Genomic DNA, 17251 nt, shown 5'->3' on the forward strand with positions numbered 1-17251 from the left:
CTAAAGCGAGCTTCTTTCACGTCTTCCCTTTTCATCATCTCATCGTTCCAACTCCATATCTATCACCCTCCCCCACTCTCTGTTCATCTCAAAGGTCAATTTCTTCTACCTTTATCTCTCTTTGGGCCGTTCAGATTTTTCAATCCTGTTCCGGTGATTGAAGAAATGTTCACTATATGCTTCTCAGACCGGAAACGCTCTTGATGCTGCAGAGGGTATTAGCCGTGAAGCTGAACGCCGAGGCTGTCCTGCGTCTATCGTCTCCAACGACGAATTCGACTCGGTATGTGAGATGTTGTTGTGAATCAATTTAGTTTCTTACTCTGTTCTGAAGATTGTTTGCTTCAGATTTTAATATCAAGGAAACCGTGACAATTCCTCTGTTTGATCAATTACAACCGATGATTGTTGTAATAAGCTCTTAGATTTGAGCAGTTCTATTGATTGAATTTCGAGTAAGCATATAAAAGTATTTTCTTTTATAACTTAATTCTTATTCAAAAAGTTGCCATATTCTTTTCTCCAAAGAACGCTATTATTTTTGTTGTATCCACTACAGGGCAAGGAGACTCTCCAGATTTTTTTAAGGTTCGTTGTCAATTTTCACTACCAATAATGCAGTTTTTTGTGTACCTTATTGTTTGTTCCTTGTCTTTTTTTTCAAATCACTGAAGGAATTTTGGAGGTTTCTTCTTCAAAGAAACTTGGGAAACTCTTGGTTGCAACGAGTTCGCTTTGCAGTGTTTGGGCTAGGTGATTCAGGTTATCAGAAGTACAATGTAAGTCCATCTGCCACATTGTGTCATCTGTTTCACGTTCTTCTCAACATACATTTTATTTCTGGTTCTGTTTTGATGTATTCATCAATATGAAAGAAAAAAATAGGCTTTACCGAGTAATAAGTATACTAGCTAACTAAAGATTCCCACAACCAGAAATCTTGAGATGTGTCTGAATTATTGTTCCCTCCAAGAGAAGATTTCTCAGATGGTTCAGATCGAACGCAGCGGCGCCACAACTGATGTCATGAAGAACTACTTCATTGGTATAAAAACAATCTTTGGAACTTTTTTTAAAGTATTCAATCTATTGTCTAACTGAATTGATCTTTAATGTATGTGTAGGGAGTGTGTTGAGCGGTGGAGGAAGTGTGCCATCACCAAAGGCCACACCTGAAGCTTGGGTGAACATGGTCAACGAGATTCAGAAGGCTGCTCTTTCCACCCGCCTTGGGATCCCCATGATCTATGGGATTGATGCTGTCCACGGTCACAACAACATGAATGGCGCCACCATTTTCCTTCACAATGTGGGCCTTGGAGTCACCAGGCAAGTCTTTTAACTGTTCTAATCTTCATGACTAAAATTTTGTAAGGCTATTAACGTGAGACCAGCTTTAATATTTTTGTTTCTTTATTTACTTATCCTGTAGGCGAGGTGTGTTTAGATTTATGAATCCATTGTTTTTTTTGTCTCATTATGTTTTGTTGGATTTTGTTTTCATTAGGAGGCTTCAAATGTCTCTGCAGTTGCGCAAAAGAGATGGAATCTGAATGATTTCGACATTGGAAAGCCTCTTTGAAAAGGCAAGTTTGGTCACGCTTATCTTGCTCGAGAGAAGCGGGTTAGTATCCATTCACACATAACATTTGTTTTAGATCTTTACATTGTTTGTTTTCCTCAAATTCTCACACATTGTATGCAACTGTGAAAGAGAGCAACCACATTGTCTCCCTGAAGGTTCTGTTCAAGACTCAGCTTCAACAATCTCAAGTTGAGCATCAGTTAAGAAGAGAAGTTGAGATTCAGTCACATCTTCGTAACCCCAATATACTCCGGCTCTATGGTAACTTCTATGATCCGGTAAAACTTAGCCGCTTCTTTGCTCTTTTTGTTGACATGATCCACCTTTTTTTAGTATAACACACTTTGTTGGCTTTTGTTGCAGAAAAGGATTTATTTGATACTTGAGTATGCTGCTAGAGGCGAGCTTTACAAGGAGCTTCAGAAATGCAAGTACTTCAGCGAAAGACGAGCTGCAACTGTTGGTGCATTCCTTTTCCTTCTGCTGTTATATGTTTTAATCAATTCTTTTGTTACTTAAGAAAAAACTGAGATCTTTATATGTTTACTTTGATAGTATGTTGCATCGTTGGCGAGGGCTCTCATCTATTGCCATGGCAAGCATGTGATACACAAAGATATCAAACCAGAAAATCTGTTAATCGGTAGTAAGATCATCAAGTAGTGAAAAGACACCAAGAGAGATTTGAGAATTGATTATCTTATGAATTAAAATAGTGTTCACGGCCCCGCGCTTGCGCGGGGGCTCTGCCCCTAGTACAAACAAAAGATAACTATCTTAATTTATTCCAAATAATAAATAATAAAATATTTGGATATATTCCAAATAATTATCTGCATTATTTTTTCAAGTCATCGTCTGATAAAAGTAATTTTCTTCTTTTATAGGCACTTCAACTTTTGGACAGAATGGCTTATCAACGCCTCAGTGAAGTCCTTTCAGAAGCACCAGACGACAATCTTGATGTTTATTTACCGTTATAGGTTAGATGCACATGTTGGTAATGTCAACTATCTTGCTTTCTCCCTACCAAACCAGGAAATGTGTTTTGTCACTTGTGGAGACGACAAGAAAATAAAGGTTTGAATCGTGGAATATGTTTTTAGAGTTTGATTATGGGTGCATCTTGCTTATTACTTTTTATGCAAAATATTGAAGTTCCCACTTGCGATCTAATTAACGAGAGACATGCCTCAACAAGCCCGTTAAACTTAACCATCATGAAAAAGTGTATACAAACTTCCTCTTGTCAGGGCCAAAAGAGATCTTTCTCAACATTTAAAGTTTTGTACTGCTTGAAAATGTCTTAAGGTTTCATACTGTTTTGAATACCAGGAGAGCGTCACATCTTACAAAGAGGGATGATGGTCATATGGTTATCTTCTTTGAGAAGGATGGTGCAGAGAAGGATCTCTCTTGGCCCTGACAAAAGGAAGTTTGTATACACTTTTTCCATGTTGTTGGTTAAAGTTTAACTTGCTGGTTTGAGTCAAGCTTTTGAAATTCCAGAATATGAAACAATAGGATGCTTAAGCTTGTGATTGTAATAACACTCAGTGGTTGATTGAGCATTTTAAACATTGGCATAAACTCCGTAGAAACAACAAGAGAACTCAGCTTAGCTCCAAAGTTGCTTAGCATCAAATCAATTTTGGTGTTTCCAGACATGCCATCTGAAGTTACTCTCACAATGTAGCTTTGGTCCTCGGCATTACCGTACCAGAGGTAGTGGAGCTGGCATGGCAGAAAGCACTGCAGCATGTAATCTTTTATCACCGGAGGAGGTTCCAGAGACCAGACACACACTATCTTGAGTGGGCTCCAAAAAAAAGCAGCAGAATATGAAGCTGGATTTGCAGGTTAACCATGGAAGTCTTCATCGCTGGGATATTTTTCGAGTATTGCACAACCCCTTCGGCCAGCATAAAGAGAGAAGCAGCTGAAAAGATGCTCCGTTCATAAAGGTGCAACAGATCTTCCAAGTAAGAACGGTAACCCATCATCAATAAGGATGTCAAAGAAGGGAGAACAAGGGAGAGGCGACTGTCAAATATATCTGAGCAGTTAAAGTAGAGGCCATGACTGAGCAACAGATCTCCGAAACTGTAACGTTCCAGTCCGACGGGCAGTGCATTAATTTTTTCAAGGCCCGAATGTCTTGTTTACTGACCCTGCAATCACCACCCAAAATTTTTAGTGCTTTGGCCTCATTCGCACAATGTTACAAATCACTTTCCGATAGGTCACTCATCCTTCCACTGATTCAGCTTAAGTACGTTTAACTCTGGAGTTCTAAACAGATGTGTGATAGATAAGGTAAGCGCATTCGCACAATGTCACAAATCACTTTCCGATAGGTCACTCATCCTTCCACTAATTCAGCTTAAGTACGTTTAACTCTGGAGTTCTAAATAGATGTGTGCTAGATAAGGTAAGCGCACTTTGGTGACATAGGTAGCAAAATCAATTTTATTAAACTTTTCCACATATACCAGAAATTGGGATGTTACCGTTAGTGACAACTTGTCATGTGGGAAAGTTGTTAAAGGGTGAGATCTTGGGTTCGAGAAACGCTAACCGCACCAATAATCTACGTGACGGATTGTTACAGAAACGCTCTCAAATTATCATTGGTAGTGACAAGTACGAAGCTTTTGAGAAGAGTCTTGATGCCGGCGAGCTTGGGCTCCAACGGCGCCGGAAGATGGTGGTGAAAGCTTTGCCTCCATAGTCGCGTCTGAGAGGAGCGATTATAGGATCCTTGACTATAAATATTTACGGAAAAATTTACTTTGTTGGACACATTTCCACTTTATAATTACACTTGAAGACATTTTCCCCATGCCACTTTTCATATATGATATATCTTTCCTACCCTCAACTAAACTCCAACTAGACATTCATAACTCTCTTAACTAATCTCAACTCATTCATTACTGTCCACACATTCAGACAAAAAAAAAAAAACAATTAAAATACAAACATGTGTATTCTCTCTCCTATCCCCACTTTTGATTTTTAGATTTATTTTCTCCCATTCCATCTCTTTCGACTTGATCTCTCAGCTCGTTGAATGTATCAAAAATTCGAGACCACCACCGTGTTCCTCTCACCGTAGCTCCCAACCACGCCTCAAACAGAGCTCATACGCATTTGTAATCATCGTGAGAAGCTTCGCATTCCGAATAGAATTTTGACTCAATGTCTCAGCTCATTGATCGTATCAAAATTCCAAAACCATAACCGTGTTCCTATAAATGTAGCGAAGCCTTAGCTTCATACCACGCCTCAAACAGAGCTCATATGCGCATGTAGTCACCGCGAAAAGCTTCAGCGGATCCGAGATCCGAGATGAATTGAAAATGGACACGATAAGGACTTCTGTCATCGACGCTGCAGTTTGTGGCGAGTGTCTTGGGAGAGGAAAGAAGAAGCAGGAGGAGAGGTAGGGACGACGATGGTCAGCAGGTCTGAGCTCAAGTGTGGAGAGGACGGCATGACATCGAGCTCTCTTGATGTGGACAGAGGATGTGTGGATGTGATCGGTGTGGACGGAAGTTTTGTGGATGTGATCGGTGTGGACGGCAGCTGTCCATTCAAACCTCGTACTCACAAACATCTATACATGATCCCATCCATAAGTATCCATCCACAAGAACTTGTCCACGTGGTTACTATCAGCTTATGTAATGTTTTGACGTTTTTTGTTGTTTCCAGCTTAACTAACTGTAAAATTATTCAAAGATGGATACAAAAATGATTTCGATAGGATCTATACTAATTTTTTTGAATTGAATAGTCTCTTGAATCTTTATTTTTCAATACGTGGGAGGGAAGATGAAGCTTGAACATGTATTCATAATCCGTCCACAATCATCCGTCCACAAGAATTTGTCTGCTTTTTATAGTAAAAGTTAGTGAACTTGTATTTTTGCATTATCATTATTCAAACACCATCCATTGTACTTCGTATATTCCACCTAGTTCAACCACTAAGTTCACAAATCACTCGTACACATCTATTTCTTAAGAAACTCATAATGCTCAAAAAATTGAACTATCCAAAAATCTCAAAGATCTTAAGAAAATCTGAAAACTCAAACTTGAATGAATTTTCATCCATAAATTTTCAAATCTATATTTCTCGAGTTCATGTTTTTATGACTATGTTTCTCTGTCCACGTCTTCTTCATCCATGTTTTCCATTTACGTCTTTCTTGTCTGTATGTTTCCGTAAGAAAATAAAAATATAAAAATATATATTAAAATGTAGAAAATAAAAAGTTATAATTTATGGTATTAAACAAAGTTGATTTATATATATTTAACTTTTGAAAATAAGAAACTACAATGAAGGTGAATTAAGAATTATAATTATATAAAATCCTATTTCTCTCTCTCTTCAACTAAAGAACCATTCCATCAAAATTTTAGTTAGCTTATGGTTGATTCTTTAGAAACAATATGCTTCTACTTATACAAAAGCAAAGTTATTTTTGTCTAGAAAAAGACAGCTGTCCATACAAAGTACACACAAAGTGTGTTAAAGATACAATGTGTCCTCAAATGAAAAGAGAAGACATAAAATCTCTTTCTGTGTAAGTCTCTCATATCACTCATATTTAATTACGTCCCTCTTTTAATCTTTAAAACATACATTAGTAAAAATGCTTTGATTTTAGAACTGCTTTTAATTATTACAATGAGTATTGGCTACATTTAAAACAAGACAAAAACACAACCAATTGTTAATAAAAGTATTTATTACATTCAAATAAATAAATATAATTATTAATATAATTAGTTTTAACATATTTTATTAATCAGTGTGACACTTTTGTGAACCATATGTGGTATTAACAATATGCTATAATATGTAACAAAGTATTAAAATGTGAGTTTATTAAATGATTGTGCAAATATATATTACTTCAGGGATATCTTGCTGGCCGAAGCCGAACCTACTAATTCTGGGGGCATGGTCACCGCACAAGAGGGACCCATCGCAATGGATATTAGATATTCATGTCATCTGGCCACATAAACGGGTAAATCTGATTTTGGTAGATATCAAATTTGAGATGCGTAGTATCTTTCCAAGGCCGCTGTACCACTCGATCACGCTTATGTGGTTAATGATTATATATATTGTTGAGTGTCTTCGGAAAAGGTTGAGTTTGTTCAGTCTGCAAAGGGTTTGCCTCAAGACTTTAAGAGTATATTGATCACAAAGTACCCAGAATTTTTCAAGGAGTGTCTGTGTCTTGTTTGCAAGGAGCAAGCTGATTGCATCTAGCGTAAATCAAGTGTTCAAACAGAATAGAAACAGACATTACCACTATTCCATTTCCATCCACCAACAAGCAAACAACTCAACTGTTTCTATAACCAATTTAGTAGAAGCCTAAATGATCAAGAACCAGAGAGAATCAATAATCTTTTGGGTGGTTTTGTAAGTGAGGTTTTGTAAGTATCAGTTTCTCATTTGCTACTTAAGAAACTCTGAGGAGAGTGAACCTTTCACATGTCTTTCCCAAGGAGAAAAAGACGTAGACCAACACAAATTAGAATCAAACAAATGAAGAAAATAATTAGTGGCTCTGAAACGAAAATTTGTGATTGATAAGTTTGTTTTATTAAGTTTACTACAACTAACCTTTGATGAAGATATTGGTTGATATTTGGCAAAAGTTACTGTAGTTGAACTTGTTAGTTTTCAATATTGTTAAAATTAATCATATTCCACATATTTTAGACTTTTGGTTTTTTTTTTTTAACATATTCCATGTTACATGTAGTTGAACATATTTTAGACTTTTGGTTTCTTTTATTTTGTGGTGACTTATAATTTATAACAGTTCATTAATTTGTTTTTGGATAACCATACTTTCTACATTAACCTGAGTAAAATATATAGTGACCAATTCATTAACTTGGTTCATATTTTGTTTTGAAATTTAGCTAACACCATTAATAGACTATCTAAAAATAAAGGAAAACGTTTTCCAAAAAAGTTATAAATACAACAGATAGATAATTTCATTACTTCAAAAATTATATCTCACAAAAAAAAAAGAATAATTTCATAGTGTTTCTGTTTGTTATTACTATAGCTCTAACTGGTGACCATTAAAATAGGAATATAAATAAATAAGAAAGGAATGAATAGGAACAAAACAAAATGAATGAAAATGAATATTATTCCTTTTGTTCCATATCCATTTTGATAAGGAATGTTTTTCTTCTACAGTTCCTTAAAATTCAAAGAATGATAAGGAATCAAACGCAGCAAAATTCCTCAGAAATGGTGCATTTTTTAAGGAATGAGTAGGAATGGATTATTCCACTTAATTTTTATATCACGATTTGGACCATATAATCAAACAGATGAAGAAAGTAATTAGTGTCTCTGAAACTAAAATGTGTGATAGAATAAGTTTTTTTATTAAGTTTACCACAACTAACATTTGATAGAGATATTGGTTGATGTTTGGCAAAAGTTACATGTAGTTGAACTTTTTAGTTTTCAATCCCACTATATAAAAGAAGCTAAATTCTAGCTTCCTAAGGCTATTCACATAGGCAAAATAATCAGGACCAACTAATATGCCAGGTCATAACGAAGTGGGCTTGAAATTAAAAAAAAAACGAAATCATCACGGCCCAGTCCATAACCTTATCTCCCTGCCTCTCTTCATATGTATTTTGTGTCACAGTCCATTAAGCCCAACTCCCGGACAAATTCAGAGACGCTCTTACGGTTCGGGTTATATAGCCCCTTCCTCTGAAATCATCATCCCTAACCCTAAGCGGCGTCTCGCTCTGTTCCGCGATTCTCTTCCTCTCCCCCAACTCATCCCCCATAACGCCTCCGATGAGAGTGATGGTACTTCAATGTGCTCTCATAAATCCTCCATTCATGATCCCCACAGACCTTCCACATACCCTGTCCGTCTCGATGATATCTAGATCCCTATTTATACCCTTACCTCAGATCGTAAAATCCATACCCGTACCTCAGATCTTAAAATCCAAACCCTCAGATGTTAATTAAATGTTTAAACTTACTTAATATTTTAAAACAAAAAAAAAACTGATATTAAATTATTTGACATCTTATTATGGAAATTCACATATATTAAAACAAGAAAAGTCATAGTCTCGAATTATTTGACATCTTATTAAATTTTATTTGTTATAATCATAACTTAATTTATTACTAATATTTTTCTTACCAATATCAGAATCATCAAGTTCGAACACAACGAAACGTAAACGCGGACGTCCACTAGGAGTACGGAATAAAGTGAAAGGTATACACAAAACTAAATCACTTAATCCAGCAATGTTCTATATTTTTCAATTATTAAAAGCCAAAATATAATAGAGACATGTCTCGACTACTTGCTCCAACAAAATAATTTCATTTACTTATTGTACTTATTTCCGAACAGCTCCATCCCAATCAGGCTATGTTACGCAATGACAATTAACAAAAGTCAGGGTCAGAGTTTGAAAGGTGTCGTACTGTATTTGCCACAGCCCGTTTTCACCCATTGACAGCTCTATGTTGGTCTTTCCCGAGTTACTACCAAATCAGACCTCAAAATTATACAAGGAAAGGATCAAAAGATAGAAAAGGTTAAAAACATTGTCTACAAAGAAATATACAACGGTCTATCGCACCTACCAGGTAATCCAATATTATTTGCAACCCAATACACAACATTATACAAAAAATACTAAATTCCTTTCTCTCTCTCCTCCAGAATCACGATCCGATGATCACCGAGAGCAGACTTCCCGGAATCTTAAACAACTTTCTATACCATAAGATGCAAACTACCAGTAAGTCTGCCCACCCGAAACTCTTCAAACTCAATAATTAAGATGTACTAACAAAATTGTTTTTATCTATAGGTCCGCCCGCAATAGAAAGTGGCCGCTCTACAAGATCATTCATAATATACTTCACAGACATCGTCTACGTCTTATCTTATTTTAATTCTTTTTCGTTATCTACCGGATTCTATTCTCTTTGGATAATTACTTATTTCTACTGTCAAACTATTTTGTTTCTACGTCTTCACATCCAAAAAAAAACAAAACTTAACTAATACTTTCAGAAACTAAAACTCTAAATTTTAATAAAACATTACTTTAATTACATATGTAATCCGCGCGAATCGCGGACACCGGCTCTAGTATTGTTAAAAGTAATCAAATTCCACATATTTTAGATTTTTGGTTTTCTTTATTTTTTTGGTGACTTATAATTTATAACAGTTACTTTATTTAGTTTTATTCTTTTTGGATAACCATGCTTTCGACATTAACCTGAGTAAAATCTATAGTGACCAATTATTTTACTTGGTTCATATTTTGTTTTTAAATTTAGCTAACACAATTAATAGACTATCTTGAATAAAGGCAAACGTTTTCCACACAAAAAGAGTTTTTGTTTTGTTGGTGGTCGTGCTCTAGTTTTTGGACTTATTATGTTGGTGGCCGTGCTCTAGTTTTTGTTTTACAGTTGAATTCCTTCAAAATATTAAGCAAAATGCCTGTATTTGTTTTACTCTATTTTTGATACAGAAGTCCATTAAAATCCAAGAAAAGTGAATTCTAACATAATCAAATGAAAATTGAATAACAGGTGATTTTAGTTGATTTCAAATTCCATCTAACAAATACCCAATCCAATAACAATGGATTTTCGTTTAAATTAGAATTCCGTTAAATTCTATTGAAATTATGAATTCAATAACACCACCTAAGTGTATAAGTGTTTTTTATCCTTCATTAAAAGTGAAAGTAAAAGTGGTTAGTGTAAACATGAAAAAAGGTACTATGAATTGGGTATTTGTAGCAATTTTCCTTTTATTTTAGAAATTTGTTAGTGGTAATTGTATAAAAAATGAGTTTGCTTTTTTTTTTGTTTACCTCGTCATAATTGATTTTACATATATAAAAGGGAAATTCTCTCAAATAGATATTTTTAAGTTTTTGTCACAAAATAGCCCTCAAAAACAAAAATGAACAAAATAGCCTCTTTTTATTTTGAAAATTTTAATTTTAACTTTTTTATTTTAAAAAATTTGAAACCATATCCCCAAATCTTCACCCTTTAACTCTAAATCCTAAATCTATATTAGTTAACCCTAGGGTAAAAATACATTTTAATTCTTTAATAAAACTTATTTTGGTCATTTACTTCATTGAAGGCTATTTTTGTGACAAAAACTTAAAAAAAAAGGCTATCCTAGGGAATTTCTCTATATATTACATTCAATATTATTCAGTCCATTTTATAGATTTTCAAAATTTATGTTAAGCCTAAAATAAATTCAAATGGGCTGAACTAAAAACATACACTTTTCTTTTAAATCTTCAATGGGAGAATTGAAATCATTTTCTGCTGGTAAATCTAATAAAAAAAAGAAAAAAGTTATGCAACCAAATTTTACGCAAACTATTATGTAACATTATATATACAAATATGTATACAATTTGCCAGAATCTCTCCGGTTCATCTTCCTTTTCCAATTTTTCTTTCTATAAAAATAATCATGTTTTAATGCATTAAATAACCAAATATCAAAGGAAATAATTAAATGGTTATTTTTTCATATTTGAATTTAATGATATATAATAAAGTATTAAGTGGTTCATTTAATGTTAATTTTTTTAATAATCCTAGTAAAGTTGGTCCAATTAAAAAAAAGGCTGAGGAATGCTCTCAGTTTGACATGTAACCATGCTCCTTAAGTTTTTCATTTTAACAATGCTGCATGATTAATATATAGGGGATATTAAAATATTTGCTATGAAAAATTTGGTACATTTAAAAAAGAAAGGAGAAAACGAATAAATGTACACAAGTCTCTCTTCCAAAAATAGCATAAAGTGAACTATTCTTTCGCCTTTTACTAACGAATTAGGTTAAGATCCGCGCCTAGCGCGGAATGAAAATTTTATATAAAAATTATTTTATGTATTATATATTTTTACATATTATAAAATAATAGATATATATTGAATAATCAAAAGCCAGTAACTATTACATATACAATTAAATTGGTACGAAAATATAAATCAGTTTTATTAATCTAAACAATATTTTTTATTTGATAGGATATGTAATTAAATTTAAATGATATTAACATACATAGTATATTTTTAATATTAATGCCTATTAAAAGATATTTTCTACTCATCTGGTGTTTTTGACCATTTGTATCTTTAATAGCTAAAACTTTAAATTAATGATAATTTATAAAAAAAATTTAAAAAAAGTAAAGTTGTCAGTTTTCGTTCAAAGCTTTTATCAAAAAAATGTTCAAAGTAAGTTTCGAAACTAAAATATTTATGTATTCTATAGGGTTTATAGTTTAATTTAAAACGATATATATATATATATATATATATAGATTAATTAAATTAGACTTTTTACTTATATGATTTTGTAATCCTTTGTATTTTGTCATAAAAAAAATTTAAACTATGGATCATAAAATTTGAATGTGAGACTTTTAACAGTTTTAGTAATTTATAGTTGTTTTTAAAATTTCAAAATATAACATATACAAAAAAATCTAAATTTTTATTATATGGTAATTGTGATTGTTTAATTTATTTTAATATTTTAAAATTAAGCAAATATGATAGAAGATACACTAATTTTTATCAAATCTTCAAAATCATTCATTGCCATATATACATTAGCCACATTAGGAAATTCCGTAACTTTTATTTAAGAAAATAATAAAGAACATTAATAATGAATTTATGTTTAGTTTAATAAAAAACTTATTATATAATTAGATTGACCAATCTATTTTTCTAATGATTCTAAGAATCAACCTAATGATGATACGTGGCTACCAAAAAATTATAATGTTTCTCAATTAATATATAAGAGATACCGTGTGCTCTCCCTGCCAAATGGCATTCTCCTATTTTGTCCTGCCTTAAAGTGGGACCTAAAAAAAATAGCATAAAATAAAAATTTACGTGTTACACTTAATTTGGGGAGTCAAGTGCTCAGGTACTCTTAATGAGGGAAAAAGTGATCTAGCGTACTCTCATGTAATCTGCCATACTCTTATCTGTTTTCCTACTCTTCAACTCGATGGTCAAAGTCGAAAGTGCCCCTCTCTACTTGACCAATGAACATCCTCTCTACTTGACCAATCAAAACGCTCCTTTACTTGACCAATAAAAAAAAAGCGCGGTTTATCTCTCTCTCCTGTCCAGGTGGATTTTCTTAATTAGTTTTAATTTTTCTCTCTCTTCCCTAATTGTTATAATTGTCTCTCTCGACGGACGGCGAAGAAAGCGAGAGAATGAAAGCTAGAGCGATCATTCGGAGTTTCTATTGTAAAGGAGATTGCAGCGAGCGTGGGTGCTGTAATTGACCCCCAACCCAGGTCAGATAAACTTCAGTTAAAGCATTGTCTTGTTCTGTATCTTATAACTCAATCCCATCATAGTGGACTCGAATGAATGAACTCAATGCGGCTCGTTAGGTTGGGATTTTTAGACAGTAGATTTCGAATATATGGGTCTTTGTGTTGTCAATTGAGAGCTGTATGGTGTGTTTGTAATCAAAGTCAACAAGAAATGTCGGGAATCAAAGCTGAAATCCAGAATTAAAAGGGTGAAACTGGTAGACTATAAAAGTGTAAATAGGTGAAACTTTACTGTTGAGAAAAAGTGTAAACAAGTATAATTTAGTAGGACTTTAATAGCAAAACTGTATAACTAGGATTAACTTTAATTGTATACTTTTATTTGGTACAACAGATAATGGGTTATTCTTCTACAAACATACACTTTCACTATGATGGACAATATGCGAAATCTGGAGATGATTATGAATGGATTCCAAGCGATGGTCGTTTGTATGGTATATCCTTTAAGACATCATCATTGGATGAGATCATTTATTCATGTTTGAAGGAGAGGATATGCAAGAAGAAGAGCATAGATCCGTGTTTAAAGAGGATGAATCTGAGTTATATTCCACTGGTAGTAGAACCTAAGAGGCAATCATATATTTTGGATGATGAAGATGTGTATGTGTATCTGACATCAGTGGATAAAGAGGGAAGAAGAAGTATTTTGCATGTAGAGGTCATCGAAGATATGGAAATAGTTCCAGTAATGGAGCAACAATCAGTAGTTGAGAAAGAAAGCTCATATGGTGGGAACTATAGTGAGCTTGCGAGTGGATTACCCGAAGTTGAAGGTAATCAGGGTGCACTCACTCTATTTCCTCGCATTGAAGAAGCAGAACTATATCTGCCGGGGGCTGAACGGGTGGAGAATGTTGTTATAAATGGAGAAGCCGACGAAAAGTCATTAATGTTGTTAATGGAGAAGCCGGAAAAGGGGGCATTAATGTTGTTAATGGGCAAGCCGGCGAAGGGGGCGTGGACAGTGAGGGCGACGTGGATAACTCTATGGGTGTTCGTCCTAGTTCGTACTATGTTGAGCTCCTACGTGTTGCAAAAGAAAATCCAGTGGTTAAAGAGTGGGAAGATGGTTTGGGTCTTCAGTTGTTTCAAGAATTTGAGAGTAAAGAAGCTGTGAAAGATATTATTGATAGAGCATCACAGGAGAACTGTTTTGGAATCAGTATTTGCAACTCGGACAGGGGTCGATATGTGGTGAAATGTCGGGGAGCTGATGAAGGTTGTAAATGGAGTGTGAGAGCAACAAAGATAAATAATTCTGAAGCGTTCTCGATTAGAACATACAGGAATATGCATTCATGCTCTCGCGTAACTTCAAGTACTGGAAAGAAAAGGAAAGTTACACCAAGATGTGTTGCAGCTATAGTGCACAAGGATTATCCGGGACTATATGAGATACCAACAGCAAAAATCCTAAAAGGTCTGGTGCAAAGGAAAGTGGGTGTGGAAGTGTCGTATACGACATGTTTGAGAGGAAAAAAACTAGCTGTTGCGGATATTCGTGGTGATCCCGAGAAGAGATATAGAATATTGCCTGCTTATTTGTATATGTTAGAGAAGACGAACCCGGATACAAAAACAAGTTTGGTAGTGGATAAAGACAACCGGTTCAGATACCTATTTGTTGCGCTGGGAGCCTCCATTGAAGGGTTTGAATACATGAGGAAAGTCATCACTGTGGATGCAACTTTTCTGAAGACTATTGAAGGTGGTTGTTTAATTATTGCCACGGCTCAGGATCCAAACCTTCACCATTATCCAATAGCCATTGCTATGGTTGATGGGGAGAAAAACGAAAGCTGGAAGTGGTTTTTCACGACGCTGAAAACTGTTATACCGGATTCGACGGAATTTGTGTTTGTTTCAGACAGAAATCCAAGTCTGATAAAAGCTGTTGCTGAAGTGTATCCGATGTCTAAACGTGGGTATTGTATCTGGCATATATCGCACAATGTGAAAGGTCATGTCAATCATGGCAGGGACGAGGTTGCACTACTATTCCGAAAGGTTGCATGTCTTTATTCAGAGCCTGAGTTTAAAAATCAGTATGACGATTTTAGGGAGAGGTATCCATCGTGTGCTAGGTATCTTGATAAAAGTGTCGAAGTCGAACGGTGGGCGAAGTGTCATTTCCCCGGTGCTAGGTACAACATAGACACCTCTAATTGTGCGGAGTCTTTGAATGCGGTATTTGAAAAGGCGCGAAGGATGTCTTTATTGCCTATGCTTGATACATTTATTGAGAAAATGTCTGAGTGTTTCAACAGACATAGGAAGGATGCAGCAGAAGGACCATCATCTCGAAAATTGGTTCCTTTGGTGGAGAACAAATTGCATAACAGAACACCGAAAGGTTCTAAACTTACAGTGACTCCGCTGAACACTTTTCAGCTTGAATACAGTGTTACTGGAGCAGACAGGAAGACTTATTCCGTAGATTTGCAACATAAAACGTGCAGTTGCAGGAAGTTTGATATAGATAAATACCCATGTAGACATGCAATAGGCGCTATCATTAAGTGTTTGAAGCATGATAGACCATTACAGTTGAGTGACATGTATGATTTCATTTCGAAATATTACTTTATTACACTGTGGGCCAAAGCGTATCGAAGGACTATATATCCAGTCCCTCATATAACTCATTGGATGGTTCCAAAAGAAGTCGTGGCGGCGAAGTGTCCTCTACCTCCAGACTACAAGAAAAGAAAGGGAAGACATCAGGAAAAAAGGCATCCTTCGGCGGGAGAAAGTCGGTCCCGTCCCCGTCCTAATAAGTATATCCCGAATAGGGGTCTGGCTAGCTATTTCAACTGCTCGAAGGGGACTGAAGGAACTGAAGGAGCTGAAGGAACTGAAGGAGCTGAAGGAACTGAAGGAGCTGAAGGAACTGAAGGAACTGAAGGAGCTGAAGGAACTGAAGGAACAGAAGGAACTGAAGGACCTGAAGGGACTCAAGGAACACAAAGCACTCGAGGAACTGAAGGACCTGAAGGAACTGAAGTGTTATATGAATGTGAACCTTAGTGAAACCTGATTAAAGTGATTTCGTTTTATGTTTGTAAAACTTGGTGAAACTTTCGTTATGTAACCTTTCGTTAGTTGATGATTTATATTACAGTTGCGATGACATAACTTATCCATGTTCTAGGAAGATGACGTGACGTATTCAACATGTTGTGAAATCCGAAAAACTTCGAGTGAAAAAAATATAATCTGGAACACATTTTCTGTCGAATGGGAAGGGAATACATCATTGTTAGCTATATTTTTTGTATACACTACCTCGTGGGATTAGAAAAGTTACATATGTCACGAAATCAAATTTTATTCTACATGAGCACATCTAAAACGTTGATAGAAAATAGAATATATCAGGTATAACCATAAAATCAATCATCTAAGTACAGTAAAACCAACAAAATCGGAAAAAACAGAAAAGTAAAACTTTAAAGGTTTTTGTATAACTACAAACTAAGTGAAACTATAAGCACGAAAATCCTTCACCAAAAAATCCGCGCCCAGTTTTTTGAATTTTCCCACCCATTTTTTCGATTTTTGACTTTCCACAAAATCGATACGGAGGCGACGTAGACGTGTATTAAACCCGCCATTTACCTCAGCCAATCTCTCTCTCTACTATTCAATCTCTCTCTAGATCTCTCTCTAGATTTCTCTCTACAATCGGTCCCTCTTCTTTCTAGATTTCTAGGTTACTCAGAATCATGACTCATCCAGCCGAGGAGTATAGGCAGATGAAGGCTTGGAAGAGAGACACCAAAATGCTTGGCTGCGTGGCGGATGCCGAGTGTGGGATTCCGACCAGATGCCCTTGTGGGAGGACAATCATCAACGAAGTGTCTCGGAACCTGAAGTATCCAACCGATTTTGATACTTTACCGAGGAGAAAATACTTCACTTGCAAAAATTATGAGGTAATCTATGGAAAACGTCCAGATTTTTTATTGATACTTTCGGGTTTTGATACATTTCCCTTTTACGTCTAGAATGATGGCTTCCATTTCCGTCAACCATGAGTCTTCGGAGTCCAGGAAGAGGTTGAAATGTTAAGGAAGCGCGTGGATGCGATGGTTGCAGAGATTGCTGAACTGAAGTATAATCTAACCCGTCAGAATCCCACCACTCTATGAGATGCGTCCGGTCCATGACATTAGTCTACTATCTGTTG

General features: G+C 35.2%; 2 protein-coding genes across 2 annotated transcripts; both read left to right on the top strand.

Moving 5' to 3' along the window:
• The first annotated feature begins 987 nt into the window (after positions 1–987).
• On the top strand, positions 988–2248 carry LOC108870864 (serine/threonine-protein kinase Aurora-1). The gene is made up of 6 exons (XM_033285217.1): positions 988–1045; positions 1125–1329; positions 1433–1437; positions 1715–1863; positions 1949–2044; positions 2141–2248. The coding sequence occupies exons 1-6, from the start codon at positions 988–990 to the stop codon at positions 2246–2248; spliced, it is 621 nt and encodes a 206-aa protein (XP_033141108.1).
• On the top strand, positions 1944–16358 carry LOC103849459. Its single transcript, XM_033284118.1, has 3 exons — positions 1944–2048; positions 2141–8107; positions 9791–16358. The coding sequence occupies exon 3, from the start codon at positions 14050–14052 to the stop codon at positions 16087–16089; it is 2040 nt and encodes a 679-aa protein (XP_033140009.1). The 5' UTR covers positions 1944–2048; positions 2141–8107; positions 9791–14049; the 3' UTR covers positions 16090–16358.
• The last annotated feature ends 893 nt before the right edge of the window (positions 16359–17251 follow it).

This window comes from Brassica rapa, chromosome A02 (assembly GCF_000309985.2).
Source record: "Brassica rapa cultivar Chiifu-401-42 chromosome A02, CAAS_Brap_v3.01, whole genome shotgun sequence".
NCBI classification, from domain to species: Eukaryota; Viridiplantae; Streptophyta; class Magnoliopsida; order Brassicales; family Brassicaceae; genus Brassica; species Brassica rapa.